Genomic DNA, 18,163 nt, shown 5'->3' on the forward strand with positions numbered 1-18,163 from the left:
TAAAAGATTCAAAATGATCTTTTATTTTTTTTAAAGTTCACTTTGATATCTTATCTTATTTTAAAAGGTCAAAATGATCCTTCAACTATTTAAATATATTCAAAATGTCATTTACCTTAAAGTGTGTTTGATTTGTTAAGAAATAAGGGAGTGAACAATACAAAAATATTTGTCCAACATTTGATTTTAAAAAATGATTAAGGGATAATACAAATAAAGAATAATAAACTTGACAAATACTCAAAAACTTGTAACCCACTAAATCTCATACGACGTTTTATCCACACCTTTTTTTCTTTTTCCATATGTGTCTCTTTCTCTAAACCTCCCTCTCCAAACATTGTACCTTGACCGCCAGCATGGGCACCTTGTTCATCGACGAGGGTTGTATGGACTATTGCCATTCCAGTTTTGCTCATTACTTTTTCCTTTTCATTGTTAATTTATTCAAATATTCTCATCGTCATCTTCCTCCTTCTTACTATGTTTTTTCTTTTGGCCAACTCGGGCTAGGCTACGCTGTCGCCACCGCTATTGCCGTGACCCTGTGGCGGCCTCATGCCGCCAAGCCCTGCACCCAGTGGTGTTAAGGGTTGCACCTCCTCTATGAAGGTGCCTCTCATTTGTTACACCGTCAAGTTACTAATGCACTTAGGGTTTTATAGTAAATTTTACATTGATTTGTCCAGTACATAAGCACAACAAATAAGATATAATACAAAATTGTATTGTGCATTGATCACCAAACAACGTACAATACAAAAAGTTGTTATGTGACCCAATTATTTGTCCAGTGTTGTTCTATTTGTCCTATCTTTTTACCAAATCAAACGCATTCTTAGTGTTATTCAAAGTAGGGGTGGAAGTAGGTTGGACTGCCCGTCAAGGACCCATGGCTTGACTTGTTTAAGCCTAACAAAATAGTCCGTTTAACAATAATATTATAATTATTTTATTCAAATTATAAAATTATTAAATTATTTTAGTAGTTTGACAATTTGAATCATTTTAATCAATGTTTAGAATATGTTAATTTCTATAAGTATAGATGAGTAATAGGAATATGACTCTTTTATTTTGGTGAGATTTAGAAGATTTTGATAGCATATCACATGTAATGTTTATAAGCAAAATTTGTCCATATCGTTTTTTAAAATTGTCTTTAATGAAAATCTTTGAATTTTGTTTAAAAAATAATATTTTTAACACTCATTAATATGAAATTGACCTTTAGATGAGCTAGTCGACTTTTACAAAAGTGGAATCCAAGTCTAAAAATTGGTTCATGATGGGTAGCAAGTACAAGTTTGGACTATAAAAATATAAAACACGTTAAACTAGACTTAGGTAAGACCTAACTCAGTCGAATTCATTTTCACCCCCATTTTGAAGGATAAAGTTAAATATATTTAAATAGTTAAATGATCATTTCAAACATTTTTTTAAATAAAATAATACATCAAAGTGGATTTTTTAAAAGATAAATGACTATTTTTAATTTTTTAAACAAGATAAAGGACTAAAGTAAACTTTTGGATAAATTTAATTTTTGTCCTCTTATTTTTTCAAATATATAATTTTAATCTTCATATTTTTTAATTGAGAAATTTTGTACTCCATTTTTTTAAAAATGGGATTTTAGTTCCCTTGTGTTTTAATTGAAACATCTTGTCCCCCTTTTTAAAAATTCTACAATTTTAGTCACCTTAGTCAATTTTAGACTTATTTTTATATTTTTTAATTATTTTTGATAAATTAAATTTGTTAACAATTAAATAATTTTCAGAAAATATTTTTATGTGGATAATAAATAGACATATATCAGTCAATATTTACAAAATATATAATTCAGTAACGTCTCAAATTTATCACAAGAATTAATGTTGTTGAATTCTTAAAAGTAACAAATAACATGTCTCGTTTAAAAATATGAGATTAAAATCACCAACTTTTTAAAAGTAAAAGATAAAATATTTCAATTAAAAAATAAAAAGACTAAAATTGTGAATTTGAAAAAAATAAAAAAATAAAAATTATATTTTAACCTAAATTTTTAAAAAATAAATAATCATTTATATCTTTTAAATAAGATAAAATAACAAAATGATCATTTAACCAAAAGAATATATACTTTAGCGATATGTTTAGCTACTGATTATACCACAATATTGGTATTTAAATTTTGACATTTTTATTAATAAAATCGAAGCATATATTATAGAGTAGGGTTGGTTTACCGAGCTAGATCCCTTATTTAAATTTTGATTTAATTGACCAGGAAAATGAAGACGTAAGTCTTGTAGATAAATACAAACCGAAAGGAAAGGGAATCAGATGCAACATGCAACATGCAACAATCAATCCTATCCTAGATCGACCGCATCCCAATCTAAAAACGGTGCTTCCTGGTTTTTGTTTTCACTGTTTGAGTTTGACTCCCCCTTTTTCAAACCCCGTTTTTACTTTATCCTTTGTCTTATTTCTTCCGACGCGCTTTTTTCTCTCTGGATAACAGGATAAGTACCCAACCTACCCTCAAAAAAAAAGAAAAGGAATTTACAGAGGGAGCGAAGGGGTAAGAGAAATTACCACCGCAACAGTTGAGGTGTGTTAATTTCTGACATCCAAAACGAAACAAAACCCCATCACTGAACTGAGAAAGAGGCTACCAACAGACACCACCTATTTTATGCCTTTCTTCTTCTTCTCTCGACAATGGTGGATAAACCAATGAGCATTCATCGAACCCGGTTCCCATTCTCGATCACCAAGCTCCTCTTCTGGTCGCTTATCCTACTCAGCTTCATTGTGCTCTTCTTCTTGGGATCTCCCCCGTCCTCCGCTTCCCCTTCCCACCGCCGGCGCTCCCTCCGCGGCGGCGACTGGGAGACCTCCGTTCGCGAATCCGCCAAGTCCAAATCCCTCCGCGTCCTGGTGACCGGCGCAGCCGGTTTCGTGGGGACACACGTGTCCATCGCTCTGAAGCGGCGGGGAGACGGCGTGGTCGGAATCGACAACTTCAACCGCTACTACGAGGCTTCCCTGAAGCGCGCCCGCAGCAACCTCCTCGCACAGCACAAAATCTTCGTGGTGGAAGGCGACATCAACGACGGCTCCCTCTTAAAGTCTCTCTTCAAGCTGGGGAAGTTCACTCACGTGATGCACCTGGCGGCCCAGGCCGGTGTGCGCTACGCCATGAAGAACCCTAAGTCCTACGTCCACAGCAACATCGCGGGCCTCGTCAGCGTCCTGGAGGCCTGCAAGAACGCGAACCCGCAGCCGGCGGTTGTGTGGGCCTCATCCAGCTCCGTCTACGGCCTCAATTCCAAAGTCCCCTTCTCAGAGAAAGACCGCACGGACAGGCCCGCCAGCCTCTACGCCGCGAGCAAAAAAGCCGGCGAGGAAATCGCTCACACTTACAACCACATCTACGGGCTTTCCATTACAGGGCTGAGGTTCTTCACAGTCTATGGGCCCTGGGGTCGGCCCGATATGGCTTACTTTTTCTTCACAAAGGATATATTGAAAGGGAAGCAGATATCTGTTTTCGAGGGTCCCAATGGACGATCAGTTGCGAGGGACTTTACTTACATTGATGATATTGTGAAGGGATGTTTGGGGGCGTTGGATACTGCCAACAGGAGCACTGGGAGTGGGCCGGCCCAGTTGCGGCTCTACAATCTGGGCAACACTTCTCCCGTGGCGGTGAGTAAGCTGGTGAGGATATTGGAGAAGTTGCTCAAGGTTAACGCCAACAAGAAACTCTTGCCAATGCCGCCCAATGGGGATGTTTTTTTCACCCATGCTGATATTAGCTTGGCTAAGAAGGAGCTTGGCTACAACCCCACCATCGATTTGGAAACCGGCTTGAGGAAATTTCTCGATTGGTATATGGACTATTATTCTTCCTCTTCCTCTCTGCCCAAGAGGGCTTGGTAATTTTAATTCTAAACCACACTCAATTCAATTAGTTTTATTTCATTGTTTGCATCAACATGAACTGAAATACCATAGATCGTGGGGTGGCTGCACTACTTTGCAGGCTATACCTACCAATGTCTCTTTCTGGGTACCGCACGTTGAATTTCACTACGGATTCATTTCATCTCCCCTTATTTTATAATACTTCTTTTCTATGGAAAGTCATTGCTGCTCTACAATCTTCTTAGCTCTAAGCTTGATTGGAACGTATATGTTTGTTGATCAATAATTTAAGACACGACTCTTTGCAAGTTATATTCTTTTATGCAGCTCAGTTTAACTTTTAAATGTTTTCTGGGTTTTGGGAGTACTGTTTCATCTTAATACGAATTATGAAGGTGTCAATTGTGGTGAAAAGATATTATGATGATTGAAATGGATTATGTTAATCTTCTAAGCCGTCTCTTCGAAGGGATGAAAATGGGTTGGTTGGTTATTTTTAACATTTTTTTTTTGTGATTATCCAATTTTATAATGTTCTTAGTATTGTTACTGGAGCTAATATAATCAATCAATGAATATAATAAAATTTAATTTTCCCTTGGATATGAATTTGATCTGTTTAAAGACAAATAATAGATGATCAATTAGGTTCATGACTAATCATTTTATCTAATATTTGATATAGTTTCGATAAACATATTTGAAATAGGATTAGCAGATTGTTGAGATGAAGTATGCAAGTGTCAGAATTAGCAGGTCTAGTGGGGAACTTCTGATTTACAAGCGCTCACAGATTGTTAGGATTGTGTCATTGAATGGGGACAAGAATCATATCTCGATTCAAATTTTTTTGACTTTTCTACTGTCCGGTTTAGGCCATTCTTTGAGTTCACATGATGCGAGTACTTTTTGCTGTATGATGAGTTGGATTCATATGCATCACTCTTGTTTTCACATGTTTGGGCTGAAGGGTTTGTTCCATTTTATTTTAATGTGTTTTTCATTAATGTACGGATTTATTTGTAGTTTCTTGTGAATTTTATTGAAGTCATAAGATCAACATCATGCTTCACTCATGTTTTCATATCTTTTGCTAAAGGCCCTGTCCCGTTCCGTTCCGTTCTGTTTTATTCTTTTTGTTTTACTTCTCATGTAATCTCCAAATTTATGTTTTATATGTTGATTTTTATGAACTTATTATAATCAAATAATTTATTGTTAATATTAATATTAGATTTAGAATAAATTTATTGTTAATCTTCTCCACACTCTCTGGGAGGGAAAGATGGCTGCAGATTTTCTCGCCAAACTGGGAGCAAAAGAGGATCGTGATGTGAAGAATTTGGAAGTGCCCACAATGGCGTCAATCATATTTTTATGGCCGATGCAATAAGCGCTCAGTTTATTCGTTCGTAGTCTGTCTCTTTTCCCCTTTTATTGTCGGACGCTACCAAAAAAAATGTTCGTCTCATGGTCATAAAAGCTATCATCTTTTTCTTTATAGATTTTTTACATATTCAATACATTAAAAAGATTAGAAAAATAGAAAGAGCAGACCAGAGAGAATTGAGGAGATTCTATTCCATTTCACGCACAAGCTACATGGGTGATACACTATTTATAGTAGAACAACTCGCAATCATTGCATAACTCTTCCATTAACACACACTTCATGGACATAATGTTAATAATCCTTCTAATTCTTAGTGGTTACATTAAATTAGTGTTCCTTAATGTTTATTAACTCACACCTTTTCTTCTTTTAACACTGACTCTCAATCTTTTATTTTTTAATTATTATTATTATTTTTTTAAGAAAAACCGGTGATGTATCTGGTTGTTTCATGGATAAAATTAGAAACAGAAAATCTATATCGCTGTGTAATATTGGGTTCTTAAAAAATAATATTACTTCAGTTGTTTGCTGGTCATTATTTTGACATGGAAAGAAACAAGACGTTGAGTGTTATGTTAAAATTAGTAACTCAGAAAAACATTCTATTTTTCTTTGTAGTTTGGAGTTTCTAGATTGTGCTTTCTGGACGGGAAAAAAAAAAGCAACATAATCTCCTAGATGATAACTAAAGAAAAAGAAATTGCGGGCTATATTAGAAACCGAAATGTGCAAGGCAACGATGAAAACAACTAAGGTAGGTTACTATGACAAGCAAGACACAGGAGGTGAAGTAGAAGCAGCAACTCCATGAGCATTGTTGCAGGATGCAAGAACGTTTGATCCTGATGAAGCTGAGGTTATGTTGACTACATCCATGAAGATATCAGTGCACCCTGCACCCGCTCCACCTCCACAATTCAAATTAATGGCTGTCTCACCATCAGAAGTTCCATTGACATAACGATATGTCACTCCACTTATTTGAACTTCAGATGTCTGTGTGATCATATTCCAAAAACACACATTAAAACTTTGCAATAGATATCTCTCTATAGAAAATTAAGTAGGGAAACTGCTATGCTAATGACGCAACCAAGTGTAACCTGCTTTCGGTCTTCCTTCTGTTCACTTTCATAATCCTGGTCAATAATTATGCGATTTTTGGTATTTATAAGCACGATATGCTCGAACGAGATATTTCCTGCATACCCGCATCCACCCTGTGGGTAGGGAAAATGGAATTAATTCCTTAACTAATTGTGTATCTACAGAAAATAACATCTTATCTTTAATCAATATATATTTATACCGGCCATGTCTTTATTCTCCTTCCTTTATCTGTTCCCTTGAAATTGTAATTGGTTAAATGAACATGTTTCACTGTTTAACAAGTTCCTTATTTTTTTCCAAGGCTTCCAACACTGAACACATGGCCAAAAGGAAGAGAGATGAGACAGATTTCCATTGATTGAATCAAAATTCCATGATGAAAATGTATTCGTACCTTATACCATGGCCTGGTCCACAAGTTACACCAATAATGTTAATACATGATGCGCCACTGTTTATGGCGATGCAGTCATCTCCTATATTAAAATAAAATTAAGCTTTAAATTGATATATGAACTGAAATATATTTTCATTACTATATATGGCCTGGAATGTTTTGAGTGCCTCTTACCCGTTGCAATGGTCGAGTGCTGAATTAGAATGTAGCATGATTCAGAAATGTCAATTCCATCAATGTTTGGGCTATCTTTAGGTGCAGTAATATTGAATATTTCTGTGAGATTAGAATTATTTATAGATATATGGTTTCTTGCACTATTGAGATGACAAGTCCCAGTTAGCTGGAGGTTGTTGCAGTTGTGAAAAGACAGGGCCGGCATAACATAAAGAAATAAATTATTTATGCAGAAAAAATGCCAACTCCATTAATTGTACCACAAAAATTGAGGACATATATATTTTACAGCTGGTCTTGAGCAGCTTTTCACCTGAAAAATAAAACAACATTAACAAAGTAAAACTCCAAGGATGCTTCTTATATCCCAATTTTGTAAAAATACAATTAAAGTAAAACTCACTTTACAAGAATTCCACCAATCAGAACCTCCGCCGTCGATTCGTCCACCTCCATCGATTATAAGGCCATCCATGTTCGAAAAATCAATCCACTTGCTAGAGTCCCGACCCTTCCATGCTTCGGTGCTTTTTGGTGCAACTACATCTCCTTCAAGCTTTTTTACACGTTAAATCAAAGATTCATATCCAATAAAATCAAATAATCCAATGACTCTATTGGAATTGCATGAGGATAATACTTTTTTGTGTGACTCTCTTCAACTTATATGTGCACAGTTTTACAATGAAGTGAAGAGAAATTGTATGAACCATTGAATTGAAGAGATTTCAACATGAATGTTTTCCTGCGGGTACCTTCAGGGTTATAGTGTAATATTTCTGATTTTGACTTTTCGATAGTTTTTACATTTTACGTGATGATATTTCATTTATCTTAAATCCTTCATAAGTAGTCATTTTTGAAACCTTGAAAATCAGTTCTACCTGTTTCTAGGATCAATGACTGATCTCACATATTAACATGAGATTTGTACAATCTCAATCTCATATCTGCACAGCCTCTGGATCTCTCTCTTTCTGATGTGATTTGTTGCGGTGTTACATGCCCCATCGGCTTTCACCTGGTTCGTCATCGATTCACACCGTAATAGATGAGAGATTTGTTCTAATATCATTTGTAACATTCCTGATTTTTGACTTTTTGGTGACTCTTACACTATAGCACTTCAGGCGGTAACATTTGACTTAATATTTTTGTTGGTCAAAATCCTCTAAGGTAGTCCTTTTTCGAGATCTCGAAAATAAGTTTTGTCTACTTTTAAGATCAATGAATGATTTCACAAACCTACAAAAGACTTTTAAGTATGTTTTGTTTTTACTCATACACTTTCCTGAAAATTTTTTAGAAGGTCATCTATCTCGTTACTACTACAAGCCAAACTTTTCCTCTGTTTGTGCAAAGAATAGGTTGCATTCTAGTTGTTCTTTAAATTTGAATTATGTTATGATATTTGTGGAATTAGTTCTTTTTTCCCCCTTCCCTGTTTCGTTGTGAACCTAAGAAAGGGGGTTAGAGTAAAAAAATAAAAAAACCTTATCTTTGTAAGAAAAAGAAATTGTGATGTTTATGTATGGTGAATGTGCGCATGAAATCATGGTCGCTAATGCTTATACAAATACAACCTGAATTTAATTCAAAAAAGCATATTTGAATATTTTTCTAGAAGCAAACACACCCGGGTATGTGGGTTCCATGGCTTTCTTGAAGGGCACATAAAAATTAGAACACTTCGAAACAATAATTACAAGTTTAGGGACTTAATAAAAAAAATTCAATGGACCTGATTAATATCATCAAATAATCCAAAAATCTTGCTGATTAATCAACCAATTTAATATTAAATTAGTTTGTCATAACATTTTGTTAATTTGATTCATTAGATGTCCAATATTTTAATACTTTTGTCAAACTTAGCTTAGTATTTACTTTTGTAATTTAAGACAAACAAACTTTCGTGAATTAAATTTAGATATAGAAACTAACAGTAATTTCATGAATAAATTGATAATATAACAGTGAACCAATTTGCAAATCGTGCATGTGTGGTAATTTAGACAATTCTTCCTTTAAAATAGTTACTATAAAATCAAACATATACATAAAAATCAAACATGTCAATTTGTAATTCGACAAGACGGTAAGTATTTCTCTATTTGTTTATGCATGTAGTGCAGCCTATAATAGACATTTACTCAGGAAACATCAAGAGATACGGTTCTCCATTTGCCTGCGTTGGAATGCTCACGATGGAGAACCAAATACACTAAAATTATTTGCAAATTCTTTCTCAATAAACTATCCAAACAATTTTCAAATTTCTTCTCCTGTTCTACATAATACAGCTTTAAACTCAGTATCCAGCTGCTTTCTATTGCAGGAAAAAAAAAAACAAAAACGAAGGTCCAAGATAAAAAAACTCTAAGCCTCTGGTCAGATGTTTCATAATAGGATTACATTATATAGAACCAAACTACACAACAATCAGTCGATGACTTTTGGTACAGACTAGAAAATGCTATTTTGGAGAAAACACAGACACTCAACGATTGGTGCCATCTCCATTATCCTCCATCTCTTCTGCATCCTCAAATCTTTGATCATTGATTTGAAGCTGTAATAAATTAAACTGGATATAAGTAAAGGAGCACAGAGAAAACAAATTATAAAAACTTGTAAAGAATTTGAGTTTCTCATTTTATAGATGAACGATCGTATAAGGGTGATACCTTGTGTCTATAAGCGTCGTGAAGATTAACATCATCAAAGAGAAAAATATTGTATAAATATAAAATATGCTTCAACCAGTTTATACATCGCTTTTGTGTTGTTATCGTTTTCAGTAACTATATATTTCTTAAACATATCAACTTGCAGAAAATAATATTCCAGTTTGTTCTCTAATTACCAAAGAACTTAAAATGCAAAATGTAAAAATTAAATGCATTAAGTAGAATTATGAAAACTTCTATCAGATTATATTGACATTATCATCCAATTTATCCTCTCAACAATATGACCATTGAATTGGAGGTTCATATAAAATAGAGTAAGTTTATAAAATTTCAGGCAAATAAAATACTTATTAATACTTTATTGCACTATTCTATTTTGACAGCTAATATGCCATTGAAATACAAGTAAATGTTCATTATAAGATAACACCAACAAATTTCAAAATTGTATGAAATTTGATATTTTGATATACATGATCAAAAAGATAATATCAAATGATTTAACCATTGGATTGTTTAATTTCGTATTCTGTAGAATGTTATTAAGGGGCGTAAGTACAAAAGTTTGACGCACAATGCCAAATAATTGTGATTGGCAGATTATGCTTACAAAATGCTTTAATTCAAACGAAAGTCCTTATTCTCTCATTTTATTAGAAGAGCTACATCCCTGTGTCAGAGAATCATACTGCAAAAACAGAAGTAGATAGAGAAGTACAAGGAAGAACACCCAACCTCAAGTATTGTACGAGCTAGGTCATGATTTCCATTTGAGTGACCAATAGAGTTGGCTGGATGGTGAGAGATATAACCTTCTTCCTCTGTTAGAAAAAGAAAATGTCTAAGAATAATACAGTAAGCCCATACGGATGTATTAGGAATCAAGATTAAAGCCCGCACACATACCTGCTTCTTCATCTCCCATCTGATCAGCACTAAAAAACCAACCATGTTCTTCTCCTTCCCCTGAAAGAACAACACAACTCAGAAGGAAGAAAACACGAGAGTGAGGAAAAGTGTATCTATCTGTATGTAAAAAATAATACTGACCATCATTTGGTTCTGGATTAAGCTCTGCACACTGGCAGAATATTGCAAAGAGAGAATCCACTGGAAAACAATGATGTGACACATAAGCAAAAGTACTAAAACGAAGCATAATGTAAAGAGTGGGGAAGATAAGAAAAAGATACATTGTGTAGGATCAGAGGGAATGAGCCTCATCTCTGCGATGTTGGACAAATCTTGTGGGATATGAATGGATTCAGAATCAGTGTGGTCATCATCAGCTTCTCCTGTATCAATCTAGAGGAAGAAGAGCAACGAATGAGAAAGATTAATGGAGGGAAAATATGGGAAAAGAATAGAATTAGGACAGGTACCTGGGTATATAAACAAGGAAGAGGATAGGCTTCAGGGTCTCTAGAGACTGCATGGAGAGAGATAGACAAAAAATCAACGGCATATCCTTTAGTCTTGTCTAAATCACTCAACCATATTACTTGCCTGTATGTAATTGTAAGTTAGACCAAAGTGTAAATAGAGCACACAACAAATACAAAGAGAAAGAAATTGTGAATGAGAGGAGAGCATACTTGTTAGTGATATAGAGCGTGCCGGGGGACTGACGAGGAAGATCGCCGAGGACAATGTCTATGCCGGCTTGTACCTGCATCAACTCCTCCCCGCTATCACTGTCAAGGACTGGCTCTCCGCTACAGCTTATCTCTCTCACGCCTGACACCATTTCTTCTTCTCTTTTCTGTTCTGCTCACAAATACGCAGAAGAGGACCACATATTGTTAACATGAAGTGAACCAGACCAATTAGTTTAAAAATTCAAACACCATAGCAAGGTTCATATTGCTGCGATGGAAAGGAAACTTGACTGAGAATACTGACTAACATTCGAAAATTCATTGAACACAATAATGATATGAATAAACAGCTAAAGAGTAAAGCAACAAATTCATACGATATAACAAGGAGACTAGAGCATGAGAGAGGGAGATGAACCTGAGAATAAGAGGAGTGAGTGAAAATTTTCGAAATTGCGAGGCTAGGGTTTAATTTTAAAGGGGTTCTGTTTTCGTTTGGTTTGGGTCAGGCTCGTCTTCGGGCTCCGAGAAAATCCACTCCTCCCCCGGTCACCCCCTAAAATTGAGAATTAAATGTTAATAATGTAATATTTATATAATAAATATATTCTTATACATGACACAGTTTTATTATTTAATTAAAATATCATAAAACTAGTAGAATATGTTTTAAAAAACTCAAGTATATATTAATATATTAGAAAAAAATCATAATTATATACTATATATACATAAATAAATTAGACTTGGAAAGAATATTGATACAGTATTTAATATTATTAATATACTAGCATTTACGTGAATGTAGAAATAAGTACATACTTTATATATAGTATGACAAAATTTTATATTTAATTAAAATTTTATAAAGTGAACTTATAAAACATGTTAAAAAAATTTAAACGTGCATTACTATAATATATAGAAATTGATAAATATGTATATGAGTGATATTAAAATTAAGAAAAATATTAACGTAGCATTGTTATTAATGTAATATTTATATCTTTGTTGATATAAATATTTGTTAAAATAGTTTAAAATGTAAAACTACATAAAAAGATAAAAATAATAAAAGTTTATCTTAAATAAAAAATTAAAAAGAAAATCTAATAAATATTTAAGAAAAAAATAAATATAAAAATTAAAACTAGCATTTTTAAAATATTTAAAACATTTATTAAATTAATTAAAAATGAACTGAAATGTTACAAATATATTCTAATGGATATAAAAGATAAAAGATATGATATATTTAAGAAAGCAGAAAGACAATGTTAATAATGAATTAATTCCATTTATCCACTTTATTTGATGTGTCGGTATGTTATAATTGATTTGGATTGTAGTGAAGATGGAATCGGAAGAGTTGCTCCACTAAAAATACCTTGATTAAATATTTATATAGTGAATAGCAGCAAAGTGGCAGGAGCTTGCGTCTGCAAATTCTATGTTGTTTGATTTGCGTGAGTGAATTGGGAAGATGCTGTGTCTGGGTCGATTCGGCGGGGTCTCTTACGGTTGGAGTTGGAATCGGAGGAGGGACAACACCATTAACAGGCCCAGATGGCGTTTGATGGCCCAGGAATCACCCTCTCTCGACTCAGACAAAACCGCCACTGCTGGGTCCCTCTCCTTCCCTTTTCTCTTCTCTTCTCTTCTCTTTCTTTCGCTTTTTCCTTTCTTCATTCTTCCTTTCTATTCTCTCCGCAGATTCTGCATCATTGAAGGCCCCGAAACTGTACAGGATTTTGCCAAGATGGAGCTTCAAGAAATTCAGGACAACATTCGAAGTCGGAGGAACAAAATCTTCTTACACATGGAAGAGGTCACTCCTTCTTATGACTTCTTATATACTTCTGCTGTTTCTTGGAGCCTTTCATTCCGTTGGATGTTCTATTACTTTTTCTTTTGCTCTATTTTTTTTTATAACAGATATTGAGATGGTCTTCATGCCCTTTTCTCAAACAGCTTCCTCTTATTTTGTAGGTTCGCAGGCTTAGGATACAACAAAGAATTAAAAACGCTGAACTTGGAATTTTAAGCGAAGAGCAAGAGAATGAACTTCCTAACTTCCCATCATTCATTCCATTCTTGCCTCCATTGGTAAGTTCTCTTGGACTTAGAATAAGTCACATTCATGTTGTCATTCTCCTTCATTTGCATGAAGAACTTACTTTTCATTGCAAGGCTTTGGTAAAATGGTAATTAATACATATGTTATTTGCAGACTTCTGCAAACCTCAAGCAATATTATGCAACCTGTTTTTCTCTTATTGCCGGGATAATTCTTTTTGGTGGCCTCCTTGCACCTAGCGTAAGATTTTTTCTGCACCTAGTTCTCTATTTTCAAGATTAAATATGCTATCACATATGAAATTAGCAAGGATTTCTTTGTTGGTTGTTACCTTTGCAAATTTCTTTGGATTAAATAACTTGGAAAGAATTGACTACGGTTGCTTTTATTTTATAAATCATTATCCTCAATGTGAATCTAACTCATTGTACTGGTGCAAGAAATGTTCCATTGCATATTCTACTCCATTTTTGCTTCTCGTCAATCACTGTTGAAATACAAGAGACTTTTCAAAGAGAGAGAAAGGGAAGACCTGAGTAAAAATTGCTATGTTTCACTATGTTCTTCACAATGGCAACACTATGCATTGAACTTTGAAGTACTGCAAATTGATCAATACTGCTTTATTTATTTGTTGATATGTTCCTTTTACTATCATGCTTAACTTAGAAAGAGTTATTGCCATCTGCACTATTGGAAAATGATGAACTTAGAAAATAAAAGAAAACAGAAGTGAGAAAATCTAGGGGAGAATCTGAAGTATCTGAAAATGAGAGGATTACCAAAGTATTCTCTGAGATGCAGAGTGCAAAGTTATTGCAGCTAACATAGTGCAAGACCCACCAACTCTAACATACACAGATGAAAGTCATACTTAATATTAAAAAGAACCGAGATTTGATTTATACATTTTCTATTTTTATCTATCTTTTGTGGGGATTTTAGTAAACATGAATTCAATTAGTTTATCAACTTTCAGTCTTTCCAACTCCTATTTTTTTGTTCAAATTTCTCAGTTGGAGCTTAAGCTTGGACTAGGGGGCACATCTTATGCAGATTTTATTGAAAGTGTGCATCTGCCTATGCAGCTGAGGTAGTGCCTTTTCCTGATCTGCTGTTGCCTTTTATACTTTCTTTTCAGAAGGAGCAATGGAAAATAGTGCTATATTCACAGAATCTGATAATATTGAAGTTTTATGAATAGAGCTGCATGTTAGTTGTCTGTATACAGATATTTGATTAGTGTTATTTCATTTCTGCTGAAATGAATCTCAGTGCATTGCACTTATTATTTCCTATCTTAACTAAATTCTGTTGGGTATTCTAGTCAGGTTGATCCCATAGTGGCATCATTCTCTGGAGGAGCAGTTGGAGTAATCTCGGCATTAATGGTGGTTGAGATAAACAATGTAAAACAGCAGGAGCAGAAAAGATGCAAATACTGTCTTGGCACTGGTAAGATTTCAAAACCTCATCTGTTATCTGCATTTTAGGAGTCAAACATCTTAATGTGGAACTGAAGGATTTTGTCATTCTTCTTCCCTTATCAACCTTCCCTCTTCTTACTGCACATCATTGATCATTTCTACTTTCTAGTTCCAAAGGAGGTGGTGAAGCAAAATCTCTGTCTATTGCAATTAGAAAGGGGAAATGTAAATTGCAAAATAAAATGAAGCTTGGATGGGTTCGTGTATCATTCCAAACTATATTCACAACAATCCTTCTTTCTTCACAGTATTAGAGAATTCTCCTGATACTGGCTGACTCTGATCCCTTGTCCATGATGTTAAGTGTCAAAATGGGACACCTCTGCTTTCTTTAATAACATAATTGCAGGGAATTGTAGCATAATGCAGAGAGGCCTGGAACTATTTATTGCTTCTCACTCAGCTTTCATAGTTTGGGTTGCATTTTGTTTGAGAATCGGAGATTTTAATCATCTATCTCTCGAAGCTAACTGCAAGAAAGTTGACAATTTGACATATGTATCATACTTTTGCTGTCAGGATATCTTGCATGTGCTCGCTGTTCAAGCACAGGAGCACTTGTTCTGATTGAACCAGTATCCACAGTCAAAGGTGGAGATAAGCCTCTTTCACCACCAAAAACTGAGAGATGTTCAAATTGCTCTGGATCTGGCAAGGTTGGTCATTTAGAAGTATTGACTTCATTGTCTATTATCTTTACACTAATTATATTAGAGAACAGCCATAATCTACATGACTAAAGCTCGATGTCATTCATTTAAAAAAAAAACATTGAAAATGTTACTAACTGTAATAAGTGCAAAATCATTACGTTAGGGTGGCTTTTGCAACAGTAATAAACATGTTTAGCTATTTATCAAGATGTTTGGCATCGTGTCTTAAACAGGATTTTAGCTTTAAAATGAATTCTGAGTTTTAAGCCTGCCTTGAGGAGCTTTTGTATTGAGTGGAAAATTTCATTCCAAGTTTAGCCATAAACTTTTAAAATAGAACTTTACAAAAATAAACCACTTCACTTCAAATTCACTTTTAACCAAAATCAATTTTACAAGTCGAAATCATTTGAAATCAAGTTTGCAACTGCCCACCTAAACACACACACAGATAAATTGGTACAAGTTATTTACTTGCTAGGTTCACAGCAACAGTGGTTGTTGAGTTTTTTTTTATCCCAATCATGTTCAACTCTGAATCTCTTCTTGCAGGTTATGTGTCCAACATGTCTCTGCACTGGAATGGCCATGGCAAGCGAACATGATCCACGAATTGATCCTTTTGATTAGAGGTTCAATAATTATAGTTATCCCGAGCAGTTATAAGAAAAACTAGTATTTTTTTTGTTGAAGTGGTATTTGTTTCCGAGCAGGTTCAATAATTTGAAAGTGGTATTTGTTTCCGTGGCGGAGAAATGGATTTTCTGTAAATATGTATAAACACTTACAAGAAAAAGAAAATTGTTAAGAATAATATAGACAGTTTCCTTTTGTTTGAGGATTAAAAGTGGTGCAGCAAGAAATATCATGTTTACTTTTTAGGAATGGCTGCAGAACTTTTTTCTAGCCAAACGAACGCAAGCTATTTTTCATCTTAATATTTTTTTGGATTATTTTATCTCTTATCTAACATTATAAATTATATTACTATTAACTTTTAACTCCAAAAGTTCATATAAAAAGACTATTTCATTAATTGTATATAAAGACCAATTTCAAAGTATTTGTATACTTTTATTTCTTATTTAAATTTTATCATTTTTATTTTATCTTATTTTTTAAAAATATATACAGAATCTCAGTTTCTCTGGTCTCCTAATATTTATAAAATAAATCTTTTTTTTTTCTGTAAGTTGAAATAAATTCATATACTTGAATGCACGAGGCTAAATTATGGAGCTTCAGGAAAAGGGAGGGCTTTTTTCTAACCTACTTTTCCACATAATGTTACGTTAAGCATTGTTCCTTCCCCAGTTGCCCCCTGTTTAGATCTATAACACGAAAAAAGGAAAGATAAAAAAAAAAAACAAGTGGGTCTCAACAATTTTTCCATTTTGAAAAGAAAGATGAAAGCAAGTTTGTCATAGGTGATAAAAATACCAATTTTAATTTATTTTTATATACTTCTTTTTTAAAGACAATTATGTAATTTTATATACTCATTTTTGTCTATCTTTCTTTGTTACTTTCTCTCCTACCAAACAATTTAAAAATTATCTACTAAAGAAATCTTAAAAATTATCTCATTTTTTTACTTTTTTTCCTTTCCTTTTTGCTCTCTTTCCTTCCACCCTTCGTAAATTAAAGAAAGCATAAGTGATACAGTTAGTGGGAATCATAGTGGCAGGGCAGTTCTATCTTTTAATGAATGTGCTAAAGACTGGTTGTCAAATTGTCTAATGAATTTGACATATTTGAATAATATGATAAAAACCATTAGCTGATAAAATAATTTTTATAAAAATAATACAGTAAAATTAAACTTTAATATAATTTATCAAGAAGCTTTATCTCATACCTGTATTTTTTTTACTGTATGTCATAACTGTATTTGATTCCTAAAATTCTGTATGAAATTTATTCTCTAAAAGTAAATAACATAATTAAAAACATTGACTTTGTAAAACTAACTAAGTATCGATGGATTAGAAGATGAAATAATTGTTTATTTTCCCATTCATCCTAGATCATGCAAAGAACACTGCCGGTTGTTGAGACCAATTTAAGAATCACCACAATTGATTATTCTTAGTTAGTATCATTTAAGTAAAACAGTTAACACAATTTTTGAGATTTTGCAAAGTAATAACGTTAAATATATGTTATGCTGTCATTTCGTTTACCAGGTTACACACTTTATGATTTATACATAGAATTCAATTGAAGTATATTAATTAATTGTAAGTATAAAAAAGTTTTTACACAATAATTTAAAAAACGTGTTGTGATGTCCTTTAATGAATTTGATACATAATTATATATATATATATATATATATAATATTTAAAAAAAAAGCCAAAGTAAATAGATTTTATTAATGTGAAACCCAAGACAGATACAAGAAGTACTGAAGTACCAGCTTGAGTAAAAACAGAAATACATCAGGTATACATGAACTACCTGCATAACTACTTAAGAATAACTCCAAGACAACACCAGTGCTACAATTTTAAACAAGCAATAGGCTGTAATACGAATTTGATATATAATTAATAAATAATATAGTAACAAAATATTAGAAGACAGTTTGATTTTTTATTTTTTTTGCAGTAATAATACTTTAATATTAAACTTTTATGTAAAACATTTAA

The 18,163-nt window shown here is 33.4% G+C and overlaps 3 protein-coding genes across 10 annotated transcripts; 2 read left to right on the forward strand and 1 right to left on the reverse strand.

Moving 5' to 3' along the window:
• The first annotated feature begins 2,349 nt into the window (after window positions 1-2,349).
• LOC100819586 (UDP-glucuronate 4-epimerase 4) lies at window positions 2,350-6,902 on the forward strand. 5 transcript variants are annotated; one of them, XR_003262884.2, is made up of 3 exons: window positions 2,352-3,935; window positions 5,210-5,385; window positions 5,939-5,970. XR_003262884.2 is itself a non-coding variant. In XM_026123847.2 (2 exons), the coding sequence occupies exons 1-2, from the start codon at window positions 2,716-2,718 to the stop codon at window positions 6,790-6,792; spliced, it is 1,281 nt and encodes a 426-aa protein (XP_025979632.1). In that variant the 5' UTR covers window positions 2,350-2,715; the 3' UTR covers window positions 6,793-6,902. The 5 variants fall into 5 exon arrangements, 4 of the variants coding, with proteins under 4 accessions (XP_025979632.1, XP_006587716.1, XP_006587717.1 ...); XM_026123847.2 differs by lacking the exons at window positions 5,210-5,385; window positions 5,939-5,970 and adding an exon at window positions 6,732-6,902 and having other exon boundaries at window positions 2,350-3,935; XM_006587653.4 differs by lacking the exon at window positions 5,210-5,385 and having other exon boundaries at window positions 2,350-3,935; window positions 5,939-6,491.
• Window positions 6,903-9,248: 2,346 nt separating this feature from the next.
• LOC100779490 (chloride conductance regulatory protein ICln) lies at window positions 9,249-11,853 on the reverse strand. 4 transcript variants are annotated; one of them, XM_006587657.4, is made up of 8 exons: window positions 11,714-11,853; window positions 11,293-11,563; window positions 11,080-11,203; window positions 10,891-11,002; window positions 10,748-10,807; window positions 10,604-10,663; window positions 10,433-10,518; window positions 9,249-9,576 (listed from the first exon to the last, which is right to left on the reverse strand). In XM_006587657.4, the coding sequence occupies exons 2-8, from the start codon at window positions 11,442-11,444 to the stop codon at window positions 9,505-9,507; spliced, it is 666 nt and encodes a 221-aa protein (XP_006587720.1). In that variant the 5' UTR covers window positions 11,445-11,563; window positions 11,714-11,853; the 3' UTR covers window positions 9,249-9,504. The 4 variants fall into 4 exon arrangements, with proteins under 4 accessions (XP_006587720.1, XP_003534420.1, XP_006587721.1 ...); XM_003534372.5 differs by having other exon boundaries at window positions 11,293-11,464; window positions 11,714-11,847; XM_006587658.4 differs by having other exon boundaries at window positions 11,293-11,464; window positions 11,673-11,837.
• Window positions 11,854-12,651: 798 nt separating this feature from the next.
• Window positions 12,652-16,359, forward strand: LOC100780032 (OR-like zinc finger domain-containing protein). The gene is made up of 8 exons (NM_001254958.2): window positions 12,652-12,921; window positions 13,009-13,123; window positions 13,285-13,401; window positions 13,526-13,612; window positions 14,389-14,465; window positions 14,700-14,827; window positions 15,379-15,515; window positions 16,065-16,359. Exons 1-8 carry the CDS (start codon window positions 12,779-12,781, stop codon window positions 16,140-16,142), a joined length of 882 nt encoding a protein of 293 aa, NP_001241887.2. The 5' UTR covers window positions 12,652-12,778; the 3' UTR covers window positions 16,143-16,359.
• Window positions 16,360-18,163: the final 1,804 nt, after the last annotated feature.

Source organism: Glycine max, chromosome 9 (assembly GCF_000004515.6).
Source record: "Glycine max cultivar Williams 82 chromosome 9, Glycine_max_v4.0, whole genome shotgun sequence".
Taxonomy (NCBI): Eukaryota; Viridiplantae; Streptophyta; class Magnoliopsida; order Fabales; family Fabaceae; genus Glycine; species Glycine max.

What these genes read in the sequence shown, in the direction of transcription:
- LOC100779490 (XM_006587657.4), bottom strand. Translation starts at nt 11,444, where the DNA reads ATGGTGTCAGGCGTGAGAGAGATAAGCTGTAGCGGAGAGCCAGTCCTT. An exon ending in TCCCTCTGATCCTACACAAT is followed by an intron (nt 10,808 to 10,890) that starts GTATCTTTTTCT and finishes ATTGTTTTCCAG; the next exon opens with TGGATTCTCTCTTTGCAATA. An exon ending in TAGCTCGTACAATACTTGAG is followed by an intron (nt 9,577 to 10,432) that starts GTTGGGTGTTCT and finishes AATTTATTACAG; the next exon opens with CTTCAAATCAATGATCAAAG.
- LOC100780032 (NM_001254958.2), top strand. Translation starts at nt 12,779, where the DNA reads ATGCTGTGTCTGGGTCGATTCGGCGGGGTCTCTTACGGTTGGAGTTGG. An exon ending in GACAAAACCGCCACTGCTGG is followed by an intron (nt 12,922 to 13,008) that starts GTCCCTCTCCTT and finishes TTCTCTCCGCAG; the next exon opens with ATTCTGCATCATTGAAGGCC. An exon ending in ATTGCTCTGGATCTGGCAAG is followed by an intron (nt 15,516 to 16,064) that starts GTTGGTCATTTA and finishes CTCTTCTTGCAG; the next exon opens with GTTATGTGTCCAACATGTCT.
- LOC100819586 (XM_026123847.2), top strand. Translation starts at nt 2,716, where the DNA reads ATGGTGGATAAACCAATGAGCATTCATCGAACCCGGTTCCCATTCTCG. An exon ending in TCTCTGCCCAAGAGGGCTTG is followed by an intron (nt 3,936 to 6,731) that starts GTAATTTTAATT and finishes TTTTTTTCCAAG; the next exon opens with GCTTCCAACACTGAACACAT.